This window comes from Cynara cardunculus (assembly GCF_001531365.2).
Source record: "Cynara cardunculus var. scolymus isolate 2C chromosome LG 5, CcrdV1, whole genome shotgun sequence".
Taxonomy (NCBI): Eukaryota; Viridiplantae; Streptophyta; class Magnoliopsida; order Asterales; family Asteraceae; genus Cynara; species Cynara cardunculus.
In genome coordinates this window covers 29,708,156-29,733,182 of record NC_037532.1, presented here as the reverse complement: position 1 = coordinate 29,733,182, position 25,027 = coordinate 29,708,156, and the positions used below count along the sequence as shown (strand labels likewise).

Here is a 25,027-nt window from a genome sequence, read left to right as displayed (position 1 = left end):
GTTTGGATTCAATTACATTTCATGGGTAAACTAAATGTCGGAATGAAATTTTGTCAACGAAATTGACCATTCCAATTCCATTGGATTTCGTCGGAATCCGACGAACCAAACGCTCCTTAAGAGGTGGTAATACTCTTCTAATAATTCATCTAACAAATATCGTCGGTTGTACTTGAGTTTTGTAACATCTTCTTTTGCCAAATTATTTACCGTATTGTTCTTGTGAAACAAGTGACAATTTAACTAGGTGATTTGATTAATATTACTGAAAATTATACAACTGTGCGTATGTCTTTGAAAACTGAAACTAGTTGACTGATTTTATTATCCAAATATCTAATTGAAAATGTGCAAATTACTGTCTAAATATCGCCCCAAATATGTTTGTAACAAACCCCTTATGTTTGAAAATGACAATGTAGCCCTTGAAATATTAGAATTATTCAGAGTAAATTCAAGCAACTAAGGGTGTTCATCGGTTGAAATCTAATGGATTTAGGTGGATCCGATCCGATCCAATCATCTACTAGATGTTGGATTTTGTCATCTGATTAACATTGGACGTCCGATCCGATCCAAATCCAATGGATGATTGGATTAGATCGATTTCATCCATTGGATGTTACTATTGGTTATCCAACGAATCAGATTAGATTTCTCCAATCTTCTGATATAATACTCAACCAATTAATCCACCATTTTGATCAGTTATTCATATATTTTCTTAAGTTATTAAAAAAACAATGTATATAAATATCAACTAAAAAACAATATCGTAAAATGTTAATAATTATATATATTTATTATTTGATATTAGTTGGATGGTTATTGGATTGGATCAATTCGGTTTTATTGGATGTTGGACTGTCATTCAAGAACCGACCAATCCGATTTGGATGTTGAAATTTTGGATCCAATCCGATTCAATAACAATTAGATATCCGATTATAGTCGGTCATTTCTAATTGGATCATATGACTTTCTGCACAACTCTACAAACAACTACAAAGTTTTTAGAAATGACAGTTTTAGCCCATGTGATAAAATAAGATTATTTTAAATAGATCACTTTTAGGTCCTAACTATAGATTTAACCACAAATGGCCCTTGAAATAAATAATTTTTCACAATGATCACATTTGTATGAACTTTTGTTAACTTAAAATTATTTCCGTCACAAGTTATGTACTTGTATGATGCGAGATATAAAATTTAAGATCAATGCAGTTCTTCATTAAGAAGGAGAATCTGATATTTATGTTTGAATAAAAATGGCTAAATGTGTTAAATCGTTCTCCTATTTTCTTCGAAACACGAGCTTTAAAGGAGAAAATCTACTATGTGAAAAATGATTACAATTACACATTAATCTCTCAAGCCATCTTCCAATTAAACACACATCCCCAAATAACTCACGTTTCCACGCCTTAAAGTGCATTTGATTGCAGTATTTTGAAACCAAAGCAATGGACTCCTTCTGTAGGTATAAAACCAACTTCACCTTTGTAACATCTCATATCAACCGTACTAGATATTGTCTATTTTATCCACACTTAGATTCACGGTTTTAAAATGTGTCTGATAGATGAGGTATCAAGTCCTCTTATAAGACAACCTTTGTTCCCATTCCCACCCGATATGGGATCTTCCCTTAGGGAGCCAAACGTCCTTGCTGGTACACTAGTCTCGTTCCCGACTCTAATACCATATGTGTCATCCCAGGTCAACCATATCACTTATTGTCCACTTTATCCACACCCAACTCATAATTTTGAAACTGTCTGATAGATGAGGTATCAAGTCCGTTATAAGGCAACATTTATCCCTCTCCCTAACGGATGTGGATCTTACAACCCTGTCTCCTTCCATTATTTCAGGACGTGCTTTTAGCAACAACAACAAAATCTCAACAAACCATACCTCTTAATATATTAGTGATTTGTACTTAATGTTTCACATGTGTTTTAGTCTTAGAATTTATGAGTTTTAAATTTTCTTACCTAAATACCTATTTTATTTTCATATACAGCCATAAATAACGGATTAATAAATGAACAAGGTATGAAACATACATGGTTAATATGACTTTAACAAGTTATTTTATAAATAATTGGTCTCACCTATTGAAATTGATGATGATTTTGAACCGATCCTCTCGTGTATAAACATTTAATAGAATAGGTTCCTTTTTAGTTATGTTTGGATACAGATATGTAATGTTATTTGATTGCTTTTGGAGATTATGATCATGTCTTTTATGAGAAAAGACCAACGCAACGTTTTTGTTTTGATATTTACCATTCAAGTACACCTGGTACAAGCCTAAAGCCTTTGGCAAATGAAAGACTACCCGAAGTAAGGATAGAAGGACGTTGAAGTGTTCAGCAATTTAACTATCCGTTTGAAGACCATCAGTGTTTCCTAAACAACCGATTTGGAGAAGACTTGTATCGTTCAGTATCCGTATCACCATCTGTCACGAACCCTTGTATCCCTATATTCTTTTATCGTTCATACTCTAAGCAAAAGTACATTGGTATAGTCTTGAGTCAATATCTGAGTACATGCTAAATTTGCCATCTCAAAGATGGTCAAGTCAAGGCTAATCAACACATCATAAGTTGTAAAGTGTCCCAAGATGGTGACATGCATTTCATACATGGGGATGGGATCATATAAACGACACAATGCATTTCCCTTGCAGACCAACCTTATTTTATGGAATATTCTTAATGCGTTCTAATGGGCAAATTGGCTACTCAATAGCAAAAAAGAGATTTGTGTTCACATTTCATTCTTCCCCCATACATCAGAATGAATCAAATCAAACGCTTCATTGGAAATGTTATTCATCGATACGAATGGTAACCATTTTTGTTCAGCCAAAGGACAAACCATACGTAGATTATTGCTACTACGGTAGTTACTAGTAGGAAACAACTTTGGTTCGAGAATATCTAAAAAATCTTGTGAGGGATGTCCAAATCTTCGATGCCATATGTCCACAAAAACATGTGCAACAACGATTTCACGTTTCTGCCAATTCTGAACGTGTAGAACATAGAGGCCTTGAACTTGCTCAACATTGCTAATCATTTGTCTTGTAAAAATGAACCTTGTAACTTTCTTTTGAAGTGAGTTCTGCTACTGAAATAAGGTTGAGATTGAACTGCGGAACGTATAAAACATCGTCAAGAATAAATATGTTATTTATCATAACAGATTCAGTACCATAAACAAGTATAATCGTGCCATTTGACAATTTAACTTTTGATCCTTGAATATCATGAATCTTTTTTAACATACTAACATCACAACAGATATGTTTGGATGCTCTTGAATCAAGAATCCAAGAGCAAGAAATAATATTATCAGTGTTAATAGACAAGGCATGACACATACCTGCTGATTGTGTGTTTTATTGCACATTTTGATCAGGAGATCTTGAGTCGTATCAATGCTACATAATCGGTTAGAGCAGGCACACATGAGTTGCTCACATTCACCTACTTTATTTTTCATCGAAGGAGCTATCATCATAGATTTACTCCATGACGAATAAATTTCTCCAGTTAACGACTAAAAGACTAACACTAATCCAGTGTTATCAAAATGATAAAGAAAAAATGAATCGTTGTTAGACGTTGGAGAATAAATTGGAACGTAATTCGTTACGATTGAAGAAGAGACTGGATTTGCCATTGTTGGAATAAGAGAAAATTGCATAACAGAGTGTGTGATTGGAAGCGTTTAACGCTCTGATACCATATTAGTGTTGAAAGAATATGAACAGAGATGAAGAGAGATGATTTCTCATTGATTGAGTGAATTAAAGATACCGCAACGACCTATTTCTATATGAATATTACAACTACTAACAAGGGATAATAACTACGCTTAACAGAGACTAAACAAACTTCTTATTACAAAAGACTAAAGTGCCCTTAGTTTAATATTCCGCAAACAATCTATAATTCATTGATTTATTATCAATTAAAATTAATTTTGATTGTTATTAAGATTGTTGAGTTTTGAACTATGATTTAAAAAAAAACAAACTTGTGGACTAGACCTGCATATCGAGTATAAGTTAGGGACCAATTTTGTAATAAACTCTTAAAATTCGACGTATAAAACCAGCTTTAAAATGGGAGGTGGAGCCCTGGTGGAGGCTTCGAATACCCGCCGAGAGAAACGCTAAAGCTGTTAAATAAGTAACCGTAAAAGGATAGACCTCCCGTCGCCGTCGATCGGCAGCCGGAAAACATATAATTGGAGCTGCAATCACTACCTTCAAGTGAAAACCAGGTTCTATGGACTATCCTATGTGCGAATCATATGTTTCGGGTGATTCTGATATTCGAAATCCTGGAACTTGAGCTTGAAGCTGCTGCTGTAATGTTTGCTAGTTTGTGTGAGCATTTCAACTTCTGTTTTACATGATACAGTCAAATTTATGCATTGTTAGTTCTTTGTTTTTTTGTGCGAATGTTAAAACTAGTAGATCAATAATGGCACATTAGCAGTTTGGAGTATTGTCAATATGAAAATTTGAAATTTGTCAACACACCTTAAGTTGATTGATAAACACTCAATTCCCCCTCCACCCCAAAAAAAAAAGGATATACTAATTTTGAATTTTGAGGTCAAATGAGGGGATTTTCAACTTCAAAGTTGGTACAAGCTACAAAGTCCATAAAATTTGGGTAAGATGTTGGTAGCTGCATTGGATTTAATTATAAACCATATAAATGTAACAGTACACATAACAGCTCTGCATTTCGTATCAGCATGCAGTCATCAGCTACTGCAAGATTTTACGCATTAGGAGTCTATGGCTATTGCTTGGTTACCAAAAACGGAAATAAACATGCATTGTCATGTTTATGTGAAAGTTATCCCCTTGTATTATGCCATGTACAATCTATAGGCCAACTGAGCTATTGTTGGCTGTCAAATACGCACCGGTTGTTTTCTGCTTCTTGTGGTTATGTCCTACACTTAGTTAATGACAAAATGGTGGAAACCATAAGCTTGCAGTCTATTGGCTTTGTTAGATATGCATCCATTCCCACTTCCAAGCATTTGGCTTCATCTGATGGCATGGCATGTGCAGTCAGTGCAACAATGGGAATGTGTGATTCTGATTCCATTTCTGCTCTTCGAATTGCTTTAGTTGCTTCATAACCATCCATCTTTGGCATCTGGTATGTCAAATAGATGAAACAAGTCAGAAATTATCAAATGTGTCTCAATGCATTATGCATAAATCATGGTCTCAAAATTATTTCATTTGATTCATGAACCAAACGGTATGGATCGAACTAGAGGGCCAATATCCTGTCTGATTGGACATCTTATCAATGAATTCCCCAGTCTTGATCTATGATTGTATAAATACTTCAATATTATTATTGGGTTGCAAAAAGTTGGTTTATTGGTGTCAAGTGCTGGCTTTCTTGTTCTCCTGTGGTGACAACCTTTGGTTTAGTTTAGGATTCACAGTTGGAAAAACTTGTGATCAGCCCTTAAAGGAAAGACAAAGACGGATAAAAAGAAAAAGAGATGTTAGAAATGATATCCTTACCTGACAGTCCATGAGTACCAAGTCGTATGGTGGACAGTCAAGAGCTTTTTTACACTTCTCTACTTCATGCAGAATATTGAGAGCTTCCACTGCCTGCACCCCATCTCCCACAACCATGACCATAGCACCCATCTGCTCAAGCATTATAGTGGCCACTCTCTGGAGTATTGGTGTGTCTTCCGCCAACAAAATGTGTAGGCCTGTAAGAGACTTTTGTCCATACGTGCCTGTCTCTGCATGATGAATGCCTTCCTCCTTAGAAGTAGTGCCTTTCATTTCTTCCCTGCAGTCTGAGTTATCATTTGGAAAGAATGTCAATGGAGCCGCCTCATTTGTGCTCAACTTGATCTGCTCTGAACAGACTTCAGTTACCTCAGGGAAGCAATTGCTAACAGCTCCATAGAGAGTGAAATTTTCTTGATTTGTTTCTTCGATCCGAGAACTGCCGATTGAGTTAATTTCTGATTTTTCAGAATTGTTTGAACTCTTTGTGCCTGAGTGTATGGGATAAATTTGAAGACAATCATGTGCATCAGTCCCCAGAATAATTTTCTTTGGCTGCTCAGGACTGCTTTCTTTTATAACAGCTTCAATTAACTGAATCATTTTTGCCTTGTATAATGGTCCATTTACCATCATCAGATGCCCTCGTCTTCGAAGCTCAATCTTGATGATATTAGAGGTATCATGGTTTAGAATCCAAGCAAACTTTGCTCCCCTATTGAATGTATCTAGGAAATTGAGCTGCTCCTTCCATATGTCTGTGCTCAAGTTAAGCAGTGCGATATCAATGACTATGATGAACACCGACTCCTCTACCTCTTCCATGCTTAATGTTTCAACTTTTGGATGCTCACACATCAAGTTTTGGGCATAACTTGTGGGTTTAAAGAGCTCCTGAAGTATGTGTGTCAGTTCATTCCACTCGTACGCCTCCCAGATGGGCACTCCAAGTTTAAGTAGCCACTGTGAAAGAATTGCTCTACCCATTCTTCCATTGAGTGCAAGCACTACCTGTGTTCAAATTTCAATTAAAAACCATCCCCTTTAAAGCTCAAACTCTTAAGCTGAATTTAGTTATGTTAGGCTACATAATTTTTCCTGAAACTAATGATTCTACAATTTTTTAGTTTTAGCAGGTTTGCTTATATATATATATATATATATATATATATATATTCTTGGTAGGTCTGTATATTGAATATGTATCAAACTAAAGTGAAAATTCGGTGTGATCTTTAGAGGTTCTCATTGTCAATTTGTTTTTTTGTTTAATTTTTGCTTTTCTCATAACATTTTATGTGGATCAGTTTAAAATTTAAATAGCGAAGGAGTAAGCACTCTGCTACTGTGCTTGTGGATCGGTTTAAAATTCAAATAACGAAGGAGTAAGCACTCTCCTACTGTACTTGTGGAGGTGGTAGTACAAGGAAAAAACTATGCTCACCTTCAAGTTATGTTCTGCAAATTTAGATTGGCAGCTTTCTCTTGGTAGATCTGCAGGTGTGCTGAGTAAAAGATATAGTTGCATTAGAGTCCCTGATCCGTTCTTCTTGACGACTCTGATTTCTCCACCCATCTTGTTAACCTGTTAATAGATTTTGTGAGACAGTATTTTTTTAAAATTTTAACCGAAGACAAGACAGGTTGCAAACTTGCAATATGTATTCACTGCTTAGAAGGGTCATATCGTTTACCAGGGTTCGAACAATGCATAACCCAAGACCAGTTCCTCCATGCCTGAAATCATAAAATATTTTTAAGGAATTTGTCTTAGGACTCTCGGTTCAAAAAATGTGGTTCGTTTACTAAAGGTGTATTTAGTTGCTTACAGTCTAGTTGTTGATGGGTCTGCTTGTTCAAAGCTTTCAAATACCGACTCCCATTTGCTTGGATCAATTCCTATATGGCGAGAAAGATAAAAGAGAAGGAAAGATATCATCCCCTTTGTGGCCGATGAAAAGAAATGCACAAGGAAACTAAAATATTCTTTAAGGTCCTGTGGGTTAGTAAGAATCAAGGTTCATACCACATCCAGTATCATCAACTTCAAAAAAAAGAATCATTGTGTTGTCGTTTTTGCAGGCTCTTTTCTCGTGGAGTCTCTGTCGCTTTATCTTTTTCTGGTATGCAGACCATAAAGCTTTCTGATCGATGAAGAAGTTCCCATTATTACTGAACGAATTCAGATTTTCGCACCATGCTCGTAGGATAATGTGTCCTGCTGTAAATCAATCACTAACATTAATCTCGGCGGCTAACTTTGTAGTTTAAACCTAGCTTTTGCGATCATATTGATTTTCATGTGATTGTTCTTAATTACCGCATGAACTTATGCCACTGATCCTTTAGGTAGCGTTTGGTACGCAGACTAGATGGGATAGGACTGGATGACTAATTGTCTGTTCTACCTTTGGTACGACTAAACAGGACTGGACCAATTGACTATTTTCCATTTGGTAAGCTGGACAAGATGGGACAAAACTGTTAAAATGACCAGATTACCCCTAACATGAGTTTTAATGTTTTTTTTACTGTAAAGTAATTATAAAGGTACATATTCTCAAGTCCAGTACAGCCTTTGTCCCTTGAAAGTTGTAGTAATTTTTATCTTCAGATGCAAACCAAGAGTTAGTTCAAACATTATTATTAATATGTTGGTAGAGTCAATCATTGCAATTTTATGGACAGGGGATTACTATTCTTGACAGTGTATGAACTCTTGGAGTTCCTGACCCATATGAATGACGATGTTCTAACAATATTTGTTCGACCTGCAGCTTGAAACAAATTATCCTGGGAAAATTGCACTTACATGTAGTAAACTTGATTGAGTTGCTGATTAGATTTGCAAATATTTGAACAACTCTTCCGGAGTCTCCTCGAACTACTTTCGGCATATCATCTAATGACATTAAAAAACAACAAAACATATTATTAATCATTAACTTGACCTGTGATTTGGGAATGCAGGTCCCAAACCTAATTATTATGCATGAGCTCATCTTTCATATTCCCATTTAGGATTAGATTTGATGATACTTCATGCTGTTATATTAATTGTTACCAGAGAGGTCTATGATGGTTTCCACATTGTGGTTCTTGCACTGCACAGAAAACATATCGACAAGTCCTTCAAGTTCTCGCCCCAAATCGAACTCAGCTTCTTCCAGCACCAGTTTTCCAGATTCAACCTGTAATTCATGATATTGTCAACTAAAATTTCTCCTTAGGTTTCACGATACTTCTGTTTATTTTAGTCAAGTATTTGACCTTTTTGTTGTATCGAACTGTAGCAGTTTGCTACTTTAGGAAAAATATGATATAAACTAGTTTTGCTGCATTTCTTTGGTTATATTTCTTAATTTGCATAGCTAAAAAATTGAGGTAATTTTACCTTGCTAATATCCAAAATATTGTTGAGAAGCCTGAGGAGAGCTGTTGAGCATCTACGAATTTGAGTGATTGTTGCATATTGCTCGTTGGTGATACAGTCATCACATAGAAGAATGTCCAGCAATCCTATGACGGCAGCCATTGGCGTTCTCAGTTCATGACTGTTTCAAATAGAAGCATTCATATATACATCTCTTTCTTCAGACAACTGAAAGAATGAAAATACAAAGATTGTAATACTAACCTCATGTTGGCTAAAAATTGGCTTTTGAAATTGCTTGATGCCTCTGCCTTCCTTCGGGCATCTAAATGGCTAATTAGTTCTGCCCTTAGATTCATTTCCTTCGACACTCCATTTGTTAATATGAAAATACAAATACAACCCACAACTAGTATACATACAGATGCAGATATCAATATCACCAATGTCTTAAATGCCCTCTCATCCACCTTGCCCATTATGTATTTCCTTGGAATACAAAGAACTCCCACCTGTAGAAAATCTCTTTGGTAAGAATCGTTTTTTAAGAGAGGGGCGGGGGTTATTGTATTCATAGTGAAACATACCATAGGAAGTCTTGTTAAGTTCAAGAAAAACGAATCTACGTAATAACGCTGGTGGCCAAGCCTGGCGGTAGCTGTGACGTGCAGTGGAGGCTTTTCACCGTAGGCTTTATGCAACCACTTAGCTCCGGATTGTATGATCTCATCTTGAGAATCTACTGCCATCACGAGTGTAGGCCCAGTCGATGAATTTCTTAGCAATGGTGTACTGGAGGAAGTAGCAAGCAACCACCCCTCTTGAGATGTCAAATAAATATGTCCACCATGGAGCTCAACTAGTTCTTTCATAAGTTGACCTACGCTATATAGCGCAGTAGTAACTCCCACCACGGCCACTATACTTCCTCGGTCCTGATCCCAAACCGGCAAAGCAGCTGACAGCAAAGGTGAGTTTGTGAACTTGCTCACAGCTACATGCCAAGAAGCTGCACCATCAGGTACCTGGGAAATCCCTGCAATATTCATCAATTCGTCCGGTGGGATGGCCTTCTGTTTCCCCATCTTTCTGCCAGTGTCAGGATCCAGTGGTTCTCGGTACCAAATTGCTGATACATTACCATGTATTGTCTGATCATTCCACCCTTTATGAGGTAAAGTCTGGTTCATATCATAAGGTTCAACCATCGTGTAATTGACCAGATTGGAGTATATGTAATATGTACTTTTGTCTCTAAGGTCTCGATGGAAGGCCTGAACAAACCCATTTCTGTATTTTATCGACATTGAATTCAGAGCTTTGTGGCTCGCAAAAAGCGCCCACGTGACATCCCTCATAACTTCATACAACTGATAGATTTAGAAATAAACATTAGCTTGTAAGTTACTTAGAAAATCAAACATGAAATTCTACTGATACAAAAACAAACCTCTACTTGCTGTGCTTGGTTTTCAGCTTTGCTATATTTTTTTATCACATACTCCGAAAGCTTAACTTGGGATGTCGTTATTTCAACAGTTGAATTCAAGATTTTCCACATACGCAATATGGGACGCTGCAAAAGTTGGTGCCGAAGACCATATGCCAAAGAGTTCAATGATGTTCTCGTGTAAACTTTGGTGAAATGCCAGGTGAGTAGTGTTAGTAGACCTATAAGAATTGCCAGCATCACCTGCATAAACAAAAGCAAAAAATGATATTCTTAAATTACGCCAAAAACGAGCATCTCTCTTTGCAAGTTACAAAGGAAAATGCTCGCTTATGTTGGGACATACTGAAATATAAGCTTTTGGATTCTTGATGTTTTCTTTTGTTACCATGATAGCAAGACGCGCAACACAAACACTGTAGCATCGGAATTCTTCTGAATTGACATCTCTACTCAAACTTCTTCTGCAAGGTGAGTGGTTTCTTCTTGATGAATTTACAGTTGCAGAAATTTTATCAAAAAGCTTCCTTAGAACTGATGCCATTCGTGTTGTTCAAACTAATGAAACATTAAGTGGTAATGTAGCTGGTTTAGTGTTCTTTATGTGCCATTTTATTATGCCAAAGTAAAAAAATAAGACCTTTTTCTAGTCTTAACACGCTTCTCACATCTAGCCGCCCACCTATAAGTATTACACGTCGACATCAGTGGGCTGATGTGGTCATTTGTTTTTGTCCTGCAATCAGCATGCATGTTTACTTGATTAGGCCATCAAATCTTTATATATTTATAAACCTTTTATAAGATATTCAAAAGGGTCTCACATATTCTAACAGTTTCTACTTAAAACTGACATTACAACTGGTAATGTAACTAAATACCATATCTATACGTACTTTAGATCAAGCCGTTTATGGTCAAATGATATCAATCAAGTTTATCCTACTGCTAGGTTTTGAGTTCAGACCTCTTTATATGTTTACTTACTTTAGACCACTAGTAGTTTGTTAGCTCTTTTTAAAAGATATTAGAAACGGTTCCACATATTCTAATAGTTTCAATTTATAACTGACATTACAACTAGCAATGTAATTCAATGCCATATATACGTACTTTAGGTCAATCGGTTTAGGGTCGAATGATATCTATCAAGTTTTCCCGGACTCCTAAATTGTGAGTTCGAATCTCTTCAAGACATGTGTAAGTTTTTTTTATTTTAAATAATATGTATACTTACTTTAGACCACTAGGAGTTTGTTTGCTTGTATTATTTGGAAGGCACCATCAAATTGTTTAATCGAGTAGTGGGGCATGTGGTTTTCTTTCTAGTCACTTATCAGTCATAAGTCATACTTCCTTAGTTTGGACATGCCTTTTTTGCACTTCATGGGTATGGGTGGTTGAGAATTCGATATTTAATGGATATCATTTATATGGTATTATAAAGTGTCATTTATTTGTTACGAAAAAAAAGATAGACCCATAAATAAACAATAGAAAGGAATGAAATTGTTAGTGACAATTGACTAAAAGGTTCATAATATCGTTATTAATGATAATTACTAAAACGAGCATAAGCTTTTAAAGTATTTTTGAACCAAACTCGGTTTAAGAATTCACGAGTTGGTTCCTATCGGGTCGATACTAATTAAAATATGTTATTGAAACGAGAATTAACAAATGCGTCTTTTCCTTTTTCTTTGGTAGGCCCTTTATGCGAACAAAATCGTTCGAATCTATAGAAGGTACGATTTTTACCTTTGATGTACAAATCATTATCACATGATTATTTTGAAGGTAAAAGTGTCTGCAACCTTTTTTGCTTTCTTCCAAGTCCCGAAAGTTCATTGGTGCCTTGTTTGAAAACAAAGCAAAATATACTAGTTTATAAGATTTTACGTATATTGTTTGAATTATATAGTTCTGATATCGCTCTCACCTTTAGAGTAGCTTCTTAGAGAAACCTAATTAAAGGGTGATGGAGATCATCATTCATAAAGAAAGAATCTTCAGAGGATTAGTGATTCCACCACTAAGTATTTTTATATTCAGTGTGTTTATCTCTATCCTAATATCCACTTGATTTTGATTAATTAATCTCCAAACTTTTTAACCCCAGTTGATTAAGAATATGAAACTATATCATATATGATCATTACTTCATCATTTGATTTGCTTGGTGCTTTGCAACTTCTTTTTTATTCTAGAGATGATCATAGGTCAAAATATGTCTATGCGAACAGTATCGGGTATATCCCACTCAAAAATAAGGTCTGAGAGGAAAGATGTACAAAAATTTGTTTACATGAACTTGTATGTGAAAATAGTGATGAATAGCTAGTGAAAACATGACCTGTCACTACACAAAATTGATTTTATAGGACGCATAAAATGTCTAAGCGTCATAATAAAGTATTTTATAGAACTTAAGTTTATAGGACCAAACCAAATAGCATCCTATTTAAAGGAGTTGCAATAGATTTATAGGACTCTTTTAGGCGTTTTAACAAGTTTGTTAGGACGTTTTTAAAATAAAGTGTCGTACTAGCTATTGTATATGATACTATTTGAAAAAGTGTCATAAAAAGAAGAGTATATAGGACACTTATCAAAAGTGTCTTATAAAAATAGTTAATAGGACACTTTATTTTAAAGGCGTCCTAAAAAAGTTTGTTAGGATGCCTAAAAGTATTTTATAAACTTATTGTAACGCTTTTAGATATGATTGTTTTATAGTTTGGTCCTATAAGCTTATATTTTATAAAGTATTCTATTATAACGTTGACATTCTAGATGTCCTATAAAGCCAATTTGGTTGTAATGTGTGGTCGTTGCTCCCTGGATGGCTTTATTTTGGGCTTTCCGGAGACGAACTGAAATTGCTTAACTGAAGTCTGTAGTCCTTGCCTGCTACATGGTTAATTGGTCCTGGTCCAGACCCATTTTCGGGTAAAAAAATCCATAACTTGTCATAAACGGTACCGGTCATTTGGGCTCGTCCACTTAACCAGTCTTTGTTCTTTTGAACTATTTTTTGTATTTATATATTAACTACTCGTAACACTATTTGTAGCTAATAATTTTTCTGTAAATTATTAGAAGTTCAAAACTAAGTTTAATCTTTCAACTCTTTTTCGGGGATATCTTTTGGGTAAGCCCGGTCTATGACCGATTTGTAATATTATCTTCTTAAACGGTGCGTTTACCCAATCTTATCCGATCCTAAATCATCCCCCTCTTGAACTGGATTCGGTTTGGTTATAACCGGTTCTTGACCGGACCAATCCCTCAGGACCAGTTAAGAATGTTCATCTTGAAGGAGGTGAAGTTTAGATGCTCCAAAAATATATAGTAAGCACCAAATGATTGTCTCGTTATTAACTTTTGATTGATCACTTTAAAAATACATATAAAAAGCACCCTAAAGGACTTATAACAGCACATAATCTATTTATTACTCGTTTGTAACTTGTTTATGTGATACCGAAAGTGAAGTTTTTTCACGTTTTGATAAAGAATTATTCGTTCCTTTTAAAAGTTACTTCAGATGAATCAAATTTGTAATATGAAAGTCCTAATCTCCATAGGTCCAAGCTCAACAACAAGAGCTGAAGGGTCAAGACGCCCACCTCTAATAGGTGCTGATTCGCTCCCACTTCCGCCTTCAACCTTCCATGGCATCCTCTTTATCACCGACTTATCTTGGTTTGCTGATAAGCTTGTTTCTGTTATTGTCTTGATCTGTACAAAAATGTAACTCGATATGGTTAGTGAGAAATTTCGGTAATTCTAAAACCATTGGAATAGCGGCATACCGTCTTTGCACCAAACATCTTCTTCAATTCGACTTGGACCAAGGTTGAAAAGTCAGCATCTTCACCAGCCTAACCACATTCATAACATGTAATAAGTAGATTTTGAAAAACCGGATCATAGAGACGAAATAGCGATGCAAAAGAATGGATGTTAGCCACAAGAGAAATATTAGTGACACTGATGGCGTCGCAAAAGATAGGACCATTGCCTACGCACAAACGGATTTGGTGTCACGAGTAGCATTAGTGACGGAAATCGAAGTTTTAGCGACGCCTTTTATGTCACAAATGTTGAGTTAAAAGAAGATGTTACCTCATATAGATGGGCTAACCGAAGGAGCGCACTTCCGCCCTCCAATTCCTATTAAAACGAAAGTCAAAGAGAGCCATGCTTGCGAATGTTGTATAACGCTACTCATATTACCTGAAGCGTAATTAATGCGATGTTTGGGGGTAAAGTATAGTTTGGATCCATTGTTGTTGATCTCATCGAGTGAGAAGCTTTCCAATTGTCTTGTTTCTGTCGAGTAAATGGGTGTGAGGTATGATATCGGGAGAAACTATCACTTGAAATAGTACTGTTGGATTTAGGACAGTATGCTTGCACAAACTATTTCACTTGAATAGGAAACGGGCCTAGAGGCCCAACCGGAGGTGGCAAAAAGCCCAACCGGAGGACCAACTGACACCGAGGAGAAAAAGGAGCCATGGACCGTCGTAGCTAGATCATACCTCATGTGTAAAAGCTAAGAGGAGGGATGAATAGATCTCTTGGCCCGTTGTTCGGCGCCACCGTGATCCGCTACCAACGTGGTTGGCGCTCATGTAATAAGTTCCTCGAACCTGAACCATATTGTATACAAGGTTACAGCACTCATTTAGTCTCGTCTAGTTTTCATTTCTGGGTCCCATCTCCAGAAAAAAACAGGTGAACAAAAGTATCAATGTTTTATGGTACCATACCGCAAGTCCTTGACATGTGGTCTTCGTACACACAGTTTCATCAAGGGCTTCACCCACGCCTCTACCGTCATCAAAGAGCATACGCCTTTAGGAAAAATAAGAAAGATTTAGTCACATTTATATGCCCGTATAAGAAGTCCACAAAAGAGACTTGATCTGAGGACACGCAAGAGTGTACCGATGGAACATGATCTCCATTTGTCCATCGTTGATGCTGGCTCCACCGGTGGCGCGATCAACAAGCACCGATAGTTCAGTTTTGTTGTCCGTTGTGAACATTCCAAGATTGAGCTGCAAACAACAGATTTTAGAAGATATTTTTAGTATCGTATAAGCAGAGACATACGTAAAAACTAAAGGTCGAGAGTTACTGGATAATAATTCCCGGCAACAGGTTGTGTGACTTTAAGAGGCCAGTCTTCTCTATAATCTCGTACCTGATAATAAATCAAGAATTATCGAATCAGTAAAAAGTTCATATTGGCTTGCAGGAACCTTCCTTCTCTCTATAAGGACTCTTTTAGAGAGAATTGAAGGGGGTTCCTTATATCCTAACAGTAATTCCTCGATGATAGTGAGGTTGACTGTAGAAAATATAGAAAAACGTATAATGTGTTTTACCCTTTTGAGGAAGTCCCTTCCATTAGAATCTGTATACAACACCTTGTTGGTGGCCATATCAGCTGTAATTCTAGTAATAACTTCTTTTCCAACACCATCATCCGTAGGAATCGGACCAATCTAGAATCGAGACTTTTTGTTAGAATCAGTGTTCTGGGGTTATGATCTTTTTCATACTTGCCAACGGATTCTAAGTTTTCATTGCAAAACTAGCATTTGTTAACAATCATTCTAGAGATATTCTTGTGAAACTTAAATGTAAAACAGATGGGGAATGAATGCTTACGATGAACTCAAATTCAGCGTGCTCCTTGTCTTTGTAAAGTCTAGTCACCTGAAAACAAATTGAGGCAGGAAATTGAAATGAAGGACAAAGACAGTGAACACCAAGGTCAGATTCTAAAGAAATTATCTAGAATGGCCCGTTGAATTGGGGTTCGGATCTGCTTTTATCATGGATTTTTCAGAGCATGTGGAAACCGAGTGTAAAATATCAAAAAGAATGTTCCTCAAACGTATTTTAGATTCATCTTGATACTGAGAATGAGTCCTACTTAAGTCAAGGTGGGACCTAAAACCTTCTTTTTCGAAAGAGACCTAGAATCTTCTAGTACCTAGAATTTTCCTCTGTTCCTAGTTCCAGAATCTTCTTGCACCTAGAATCCTATTCTAGAATGATTTTGATACTTAGAATGAGTCCTACATAAGTCGTGATGGGATCTAGAATCTTCTTGGTATTTAGAATGAGTCCTACTTAAGTTATGCTGGGATGTAGAACCTTCTTGTACCTAGAAATTTCTAATTTCAACCCTCTGGGGTAGCTTAACTGGTAAGGTCTTCGGTTTGCTTTGCAGTGGTCACCAGTCCAAATCCCCTCAGGGAGGCTAGAGGTTTGTCTGACTGATAACTTACTAGCCTCGTGGGCTGGCCCGCACACCCATGGTTATCCAAAATTCCTGTTTCCTAGTTCTAATGTTGAAATTTTTCTTGAGAAAGAGGAAATTTATATAAAGCGGAGGTCCCCCATCTTTAAGGCATCGTCCATTGCTTCAAGAAAACCATTCATGAAATTCTAGAACACAAAACCCTTTTTTATGAATTCTTATGTGTTCTTCCCCTCCTGCTCGTTAGCAAGCAACTTGGATTGAGTTAGCCCATCATGGCAACCAAGTTAGGTGTTATGGTTGCAACTTCCAAGAACACTTTAATGGCCGTTTACTCAAAAAATTGGGTATGCGCCGACTGGGTAAGATGTCCTGACAGGGTAACAACCCCTGGCTCTATGGTTTCCTTATGTAGAATCAAGATTCTGACCTGATAGATCCATGGGCTGAATTGCTGGTGAACTTCATCAACAAGTGGTCCACGAATGACTTTAATTGGTACCTGAAAATGAAGTAATTTACGGAAGTGATTGTAATTTATATCACTTAACAAAAATGCCGGCCTAAGGTTTATTTAACAAAACTAAGTTTAGGAGGTGAAGAATACTTACTGATCTTGAAACAATGACTGGGGCTGATCCATCGGGGTGGAAAATGTATGCTCCAGAAGGCTATTAGAAAATATGCAAATGACATATGAGGATGTATCATCTCTGTTTCTCATTTCCATTTTATGGGCCCATTTCTGTCTTGCAAGGGGTATAACCCACCCTCAAGAGCGCCCCCGGCCATCATGGGGGAAATCATGGTGTCCCAAAGGCAGGTGATGGTGCCAGGATTCGAACCTGATACCTGACTTATGGATTCCCACCTCCTTACCCTTCCAGCATGGAATTGGAACCAATAAATGAATATCAGGAATGGGCAAAATAAATGGATCCTAAATTATCGTACCTGGTTACCGGATCCACTACCATACCAGAGATAGCTTTGTTGTATCGGTAAATCAATCTAGAAAATGAAGGAAATTAGTTAGAGAAGCTTTGAAGGTTGATTAGTCAAAACCAAAACAAGAATGTGGACTAGAAGGTATATAGTTGTACTCCCTCCTTCCCAAAATGATTGGTTTGATAAAAGCGTTGGTCAAATGCATAAATTCCTTTCTATAATGATGCTTTTTTTTTGGGGGGGGGGGGGTCTTTGTGGGCCAAAACTTATGCTTTCTAAGTCATTATTTAAGTAATCGTGAGTGTCCTGGCCAGATTACATGCACGTTGACTAATCCCTTGGACCCCAAAGTTACAACCTTCTGGTGGACCTCTAGGGAGCAAATTCAAGGTCTTACTAGTTGATTACTTGTAAGGTCCAATTGACTTTGTGCCTAAAAGTGGAACTTACCCCTGTTCTAGAATTGATGATTCTTTTTAGTTGTCCAGATTGTAAAGAAAAAGACATCTTCAAGCTTCCTGGTCCAATTTCAATAGAATCGTTCTGTGGAGTGTCTACCACAGATATAAATCCTGCTGAATTAGGCAAATTAAAGTAGATCTTAGATCAAAATCTCTCCCATCCATACTCATAAGATAAAGGAAAGATCACAAAATTATTTAGATTATATTTCCATCTATTTCAAGAAAGATAACATCAAGAGAAGCATCAGTAAACCAAACCAAACCAAACGAACCCATATTTAATATCCCACCAGAAAGTAGGGTCTGGATGTGGGTGGGATGCACACACGCTTGTCCTCTACCCAAAGGATAAAACAATTGATTTCGTGAAGACCCTGGCTTGTGAAAAATTGTGCATCAAGCAACACATAATTAAGCTTCACAAGTGGCCTTTGGAGACACCATGTATCAATTTGTTGACTGCTTAAAAAAAGTTACAGAAGCTTAGCGAATAATCATTATAGACACTGTTAGAGTCTCACATCGGCTAAACTTGGAAAATTTCTTCTCAACGTATGTTAAAACCTCCCTTCTCTCCTCAAGAGCTATGTTAGAGAGTAATCTGATGGGATTCCACATATTCTCATAGACACAAAAGCGAGAGAATTATGGCGTGATCATTAAAAGTACCTTTTCCAGTTGTTTTAGTGATGAAGTAAGTGTTCCAACCCAATGGTGGCACAGATGCTTGAAACAAGAGCCAGTACTTTGGAACTTCTGTGGGTGAAATTCCCAAATAAGCCTCTGCATAGAAGCTTCTTAAATTGCTTGTTATGTTATCAAATTCTATGAATTGTGCTTTAATCGTATTTCCCTTGTCATCTTGGACAACCAAATTAGCATCTTTCACCTGTTAAAACCATATGCAAAAGATGACAGTGAGTGAAAAATGAGCAAAAATGCAGGATAAAACGAACAGATTCTTGTTGAGGTCGTTTTAGGAAAGTACATTTGCCGAATGGGGTTTTCTTATATGATCAAAATACACTCACCGGTATCCTGACAACATCTGTGCGACTCCATCCAAGAGGGTTGTATGCAACAACAACCTGAAAAAGAACCAACCCGTGTTTCACAAAAGGAGAAGTCTTGTAATTGAATTACCGCAGATATCTAATTGTTATATTGGAAAACTGGAAGCTTTACCAAACTCTTTCCAGAAGGAATGTTCTCTGTTGGTGGGCAAAAGCTTATATTGAGCAAGGGACACTGTCACAGAGGAAAGAACCGTCAAGGCTCGATTATATAAGAAATCCAATATAAAATTAGAACAATAAAACTAGTCACATAGACGATTTGATTTGATAGGAGAGTACAATCTAAAAACTTTGTTTGACAAAATTTGTCTTTAATACTGCACTTTTCTCTTCTAGAAGTCAGGTAGATGTTAGCCGCTCTATCATTTGGGGTAGATGACGGTCTGCATACATTTGACCCCCAGACCCTAAGTTCGAGTGGGAATATTGGGTTCGTTGGTTTGATTTCGTTTGCAAGTTTGAAGCATCACCTGGCTAAATGTCGATCTGGGTATGGTGCAATTGATCTTGCTTGATGTAGAACTGGTTAGGCACCATAAAGCCGAATTGACAACAGCTTCGGCCTATTGACAATTAAAGATCATCAATCAATATAAATGAAGCATAATTACATGTAAACTTTTGAGTCAAAGATCAATTAAAGTTCTACCTCGACAGCTCCAATTGCTAAGCGTTTTTCATAGTCCCTTGTTGTATGTTGTTTAGCAGTACCAGTTACGGCATCATGGTGTTGTGCGATTCCTAAAGCATCTCCAAGACTGAATGTGTTGGGGCCTCTGGTTCGCCTTCCTGCCAGGTACTCTAGCTGCCTTGCTGCCTAATTGATGGACATAAAAGAAGTTTCAGAAAGACGTAATTCTTTTCGTTCAAATCTTTGGACATTTCTAATGCCCATACTTCCATTTCTACGAAGATATCTAGTTTTCAGATAGTATTCATGGAAACAGCCTCTCTACCCCTTGGGATAGAGGAATGGTCTGCGGACATTTTACCTTCTGCATACCCTGCTTTTGTGGGATTTGTTGGGTGGGTTTTGTTTGGTTTTTAGATAGTATTCACATGGGTTTTACATTAAATTATACTGTAAACAAAATCCATAAAGCATACATATATAATAAAAAAAGGTTAGTTCATAAACATTCCAGAACTTGGGAGTCAACTATTTAATGTATTATTCATGATGAATAACCTTGAATGATCATGAGTATCATGCATCATGCATTTTGATTATATATAGTGCATTTTAGTTATGAATAATTTTCATCATGAATAGAACATGAGTAGTTGGTTACCAGATTCTCAATATATTTACAGTTGTCGTTTGAACCCTGCACCTTTAATACAATTGGTTCGATTTGTATCTTACCAAATAGTATCCACTCAACGAACGTATATATCCTTTCAAGGCTGGACGGCTTGTAAAGTAACCTGTCCAGTAAGCATCTCCATCGTCTGCATATCTACACACAAGAAAAAAAGCATCTTAACGAACGGTAATAGCTTCAGAGGCAGTTGTGATAGCTTCAAGAACGATCTACAAGAAGCTCACGGGAAATAGTCATCAGTTTTGAGCGGCCAAGACACATTTGAAGCAAGTTTTGCATCGGTATATATAGACGGAGTGGAATATAATGCATTCACTCGACCATCCTGCGGTCAATCACAGTCTTGAATACATTTCAATGGAGCTAACGTAAAAATTGCATATACAAATTTATAAAGAAAGTTCATTTAAGAATTATAAATATTTTGAAAACCGAGGAACCAAATATTCATAATGAATATACATAAATATTCGTTATGATTTTCATGGTTCTCAAAGTATTTACGGTTCTTTTGCTCCTAAAACTGTAAACAGGCTGTCATCAAACTATACCCTGTTAACATGGTGAATTAGCTTGTCCATCTGCTTGAACCAAGACTCGGCATATTGGTATTGGAAGTCGTCTCCCATCGTCCACATGATGTGGTTCGTTCTTGTGACGTTTGCCTGTTCATTGTATTTCGAAAAAAACATCATTTTGTGGCTACTAAACAAACAAAGTTTCGTCTTTAGGAAAATAACAGAGCGGGTTGGATATTCAGGTTAATAAAAAAAAAAAAAGCGGTCATTGTTCTTGTAAAAATGCAAAGAGAGGCTACATTTTATAAGTTCGATTACACTTTTCACAAATCACAACTCGGGATAGAGATGCAGAAAAAAGCCCAAGTCCGAAAAAGCCAGGGCCTAACAAGCCCGAGCCTAGGCCCATGCCAGGCCTTAAAGCCCGATCGGGCCAGCTTTATGTTCAAGGTTCGATTGAAGCCTGGCCGAAAATGCCCAATTGGGCCTATTCTCACACCCAAAACCCAGGCTTTTTTTAATGAAAACGGGCTCCAAACTTTGTGCATTCTTAGCTGGGGTATTCGCGGAAATAGTATAGTATTTGAAAGCTCGAACTTTATTAAAGTCGAGTTATTGTCCGAGTAATTTCTTTTGAACTATTTACGTAAACCAAATAAAACATCAAAATCAAGTTTACAATTTGTTTACAAAATTTTGTATATTGATTTTTGGGTAACAAAAAAGTCGCCAAACGAGAAGTAACTCGTAATTACGATAGTTTGGAAAGTTAATCACTTGAAAATAAACGAAAACACTTACTTGAGTCAATGCAGCATCGATGAAATCATTAACTCGTTTCTTTACATTCATGTCAAAGAGAAGAGGATCGTCCTACATTTCAGTAACCACGAAATAAGATCGTTTTAGAACAAGAATACGAAAAATACATACTAAAAAGACGTTTTCGTGTTATTGCTAGCGACTGAACCTGAACGGGCTCAAAGTCTCCCCTAACTTCAAAATTGAAGCCATCCGGAGCACTGTAGTGACGAGGAAACACGTTGGTAAATATCTGAGACGACGAACCAAAGGTTTTGGAGCCACGCCATACGACTTCAAGACTTTTATCGCCCTTCCGCTTTGCTCTATCTTGATAATCAATCCGTGCAAAATGCAATGAATCGAACCCGAGCTGAATTTAGATCACAACCAAATAAAAATTACATTCTAGTAACTCATTATTGTGGGCGTCCAGGCCAGTTTGAAGTTAACAGCCACGTAAACGTCTGATGGCCCTACAGTGCATTTGGTATGCAGGACAAGATAAAACCAGGACAAGATAAAAACTTGTTGTCTCACGTTTGGTGGGAATTAAGACAGGGATAGGACAAGACTGAGTGAGTGAGACAAAAATGTCTTTTTTCTGTCCCACCAAAATAGGTGGAACATAAATCAGATATTGAACAAGATTGGTAAATTACTAAAATACCCATACGGCCATATAAAGTTAAAACCCTAAAATCTTACACATTTTTTTCACCACCCGCCTGTCTCACTCTTGTCTGCCATGTCCCATCCAATGGAAGGCACCCAGAGGAGACTTGACCGGTAACCATGGGGGAGCAAAACCAAGGTCTTTACAGTTGAGCTACCAATTTCAGTAACTCGTTGATTTAGCAAAATACGAAATACGTGAATCTAGAATTACCTCCGCTCCTAAAAGATAAGCTTGAACTGCGGAATGCCCGAATGGATCAATCTGCCATCCAGCACTAGGGGTTATGTTAAAATTGCTCTTTATTAAGTCATGGCCCAAAGTCGTTTGATCGATCATGTCTACGTAATGCGTAGCCGCTTCGTCATGCATACACCAGCCTCCGTTTCTGATCGAACAAATACTCTAAACGTTAGTTTCATTGCAAGACGAACGTTGCCATGACTCAAACATACCGCTTTCTGGTCTCTAACAATTAGTAATTAGATTTATAGAACCGGTTCAAATGAGAATGACAAATAATATGAGAATATGAGCATACGAAGAAAAAACCGAACGAAAACGTATTAACGATATGAAAGTCAAATTAAAAAAAATAAAATGCTTCTTATTTTTGTATAATTTATCTGTCTCCAAATTTAATCATATTTTTTTTTAAAACAATACGGGGTAATCTTTTGAGTTCTAAAAAGATTCATCTGATGGTTGAGATCTATTCTCACATTCTCAACTTTTGAACTATTCTTATTTGAATTTTCCTATAAGGAAATAAGGACATAATCAAATGAGAACCACTAATCATGTATTGTTTCATATTGTGAAACAATACATGTGATTGTACAGTGTTACTTCCCAATATAAAAAAAAATACTAAAAATAGATATTAAAAATAATCACATTATGAAAAAACACTGTATTTTAATCTGCATTATTTCACAATATAAAACAAATACATAAAAATTAGTTTTCACGGTTCTTAACTTTTTTTAACTTAAAATAAAAAGAAAAGAGTGCATAGATTGCATACACAAATTCTAATTGGCCAGCAGAAACAAGCTTTTTCACAGCAGCTTGGATATCTGGACTCTGCAATTCCCACCATCTATGGAAAAATGCCTGTTTTCAGTAGTTAAATATATCAGAAACAACAATCAGAATTTTGAAGTTTTTAGTATTTGTGTAACAAATGCTTATCCGGGTAAGTGTTTACCAAGTCACGTTACTTCATGGGATGAATATGGTAAGGACCAAGAATCTTACCCGATAAGAGCGAGACAAGGACCAAGAGTCTTACCCGGCAAGTAAGAGCGACGACGCTTACCACGGTAAGCGCTTACCGTGTAAATTGTTATATACGAATAATTCTATCACATAAACTAAAATCAATACCATCTCAGCAAATATGAACTTTCTATTCGGATCGCGAAGCAGCGACATGACAACCGAATCCAGCACATTTTCAACACAAGCACCCTGTAAACAACACATTCAAGTTCAAGTAAAATCATACATTAAACCACCATATATACATACATATATATATATATGTATATGTATGTATGTGATAAAGAATAATGAACCTGTATACTGTTATTTGATCCAACAAAGTACTGATCAACTGTCTTCAACCAACCCACATCATCATGTGAATGTGGAACCAGATGAACATTCAATTTCCCTTCAACAATGCCAACTCCAGTTTCATACCCACAAATCAATCCACAAGAAACAGCAACACAAACTACAAACACCCATGAAAATTTGGGAAATTTTAACAAAACCGACATCATTTCCCCCAAATTTAAAGAACCCTAATTGCTTTACATGTATGATCTACCCAATTCCATTAACTATACGTTGTATATATACATATATAATGCAATATATATAGGGTAATGCCAAATGAAACTGCCTTTTTGCCATTAATTTAGTGGGGGGCAACCAACATTGGTTTTCCCTCGGCCGGCGGATTCACTAGAAGTTTGGATAGAAAAAACAACAAACAGATAAGGTAAAAGCAGGAGATTTGTATTCATTGTGAATATTTTTATCTGTTTTTGTATTCATTGTGAATATTTGACCAATGTTTGATCTTCTCAATATTTTGTCACATGGGGTTTCTGTATGTGTGTATGTGTGTTTTTTTTAGGGGTGGTTAAGAGGGAAATTGGTGGGGAAAATTCACATGTGAAGGTAAAAGCACTTCAATTATTTTCAAGAAAAGTCTACATCTTTATTGTATGATTGTGACTTTTCTCGTCTTTAATGTAATGTAAATATAAAGCTTATATTAATTGTATTATTAAAATATTAATTCATATTATTAAATACTATAACAAACTTGTAATATTTAGGGGTCGTTTACCTAAATATTTATCCAGTAAAATTCAACATTATCATTTACTTATCGGGTAAGATTTTATTCACTAAAGCGTGTCGTATGCAACAATTTATCCCGGTAAGCGCTAATCATTGTAAGAGTCATTGTCCTCACTTACCCGATAAGACTCTCGATTCTTGTTG

General features: G+C 36.5%; 2 protein-coding genes and 1 long non-coding RNA gene across 3 annotated transcripts; 1 reads left to right on the top strand and 2 right to left on the bottom strand.

The window, feature by feature from the left end:
• The first annotated feature begins 4,164 nt into the window (after positions 1–4,164).
• Positions 4,165–10,882, top strand: LOC112513712. Its single transcript, XR_003069293.1, has 3 exons — positions 4,165–4,414; positions 10,503–10,615; positions 10,810–10,882. It is a non-coding gene; the product is annotated as an uncharacterized LOC112513712 (long non-coding RNA).
• LOC112513709 (histidine kinase 1-like) lies at positions 4,738–11,012 on the bottom strand. The gene is made up of 13 exons (XM_025120062.1): positions 10,802–11,012; positions 10,414–10,656; positions 9,551–10,333; positions 9,228–9,475; positions 8,985–9,144; positions 8,655–8,781; positions 8,403–8,492; positions 7,617–7,811; positions 7,420–7,489; positions 7,285–7,327; positions 7,035–7,175; positions 5,588–6,601; positions 4,738–5,204 (listed from the first exon to the last, which is right to left on the bottom strand). The coding sequence occupies exons 1-13, from the start codon at positions 10,955–10,957 to the stop codon at positions 4,989–4,991; spliced, it is 3,486 nt and encodes a 1,161-aa protein (XP_024975830.1). The 5' UTR covers positions 10,958–11,012; the 3' UTR covers positions 4,738–4,988.
• Positions 11,013–13,838: 2,826 nt separating this feature from the next.
• Positions 13,839–24,291, bottom strand: LOC112513710 (alpha-mannosidase). Its single transcript, XM_025120064.1, has 28 exons — positions 24,085–24,291; positions 23,894–23,977; positions 23,532–23,620; positions 22,718–22,892; positions 21,998–22,201; positions 21,829–21,900; positions 21,061–21,174; positions 20,734–20,834; positions 20,551–20,644; positions 19,834–20,001; positions 19,655–19,747; positions 19,294–19,356; positions 19,140–19,196; positions 18,766–18,997; positions 18,095–18,213; positions 17,651–17,707; positions 17,308–17,367; positions 17,127–17,198; positions 16,099–16,146; positions 15,813–15,932; positions 15,563–15,628; positions 15,370–15,482; positions 15,192–15,276; positions 14,961–15,071; positions 14,653–14,748; positions 14,542–14,589; positions 14,229–14,297; positions 13,839–14,154 (listed from the first exon to the last, which is right to left on the bottom strand). The coding sequence occupies exons 1-28, from the start codon at positions 24,289–24,291 to the stop codon at positions 13,966–13,968; spliced, it is 3,006 nt and encodes a 1,001-aa protein (XP_024975832.1). The 3' UTR covers positions 13,839–13,965.
• Between the last annotated feature and the right edge of the window lie 736 nt (positions 24,292–25,027).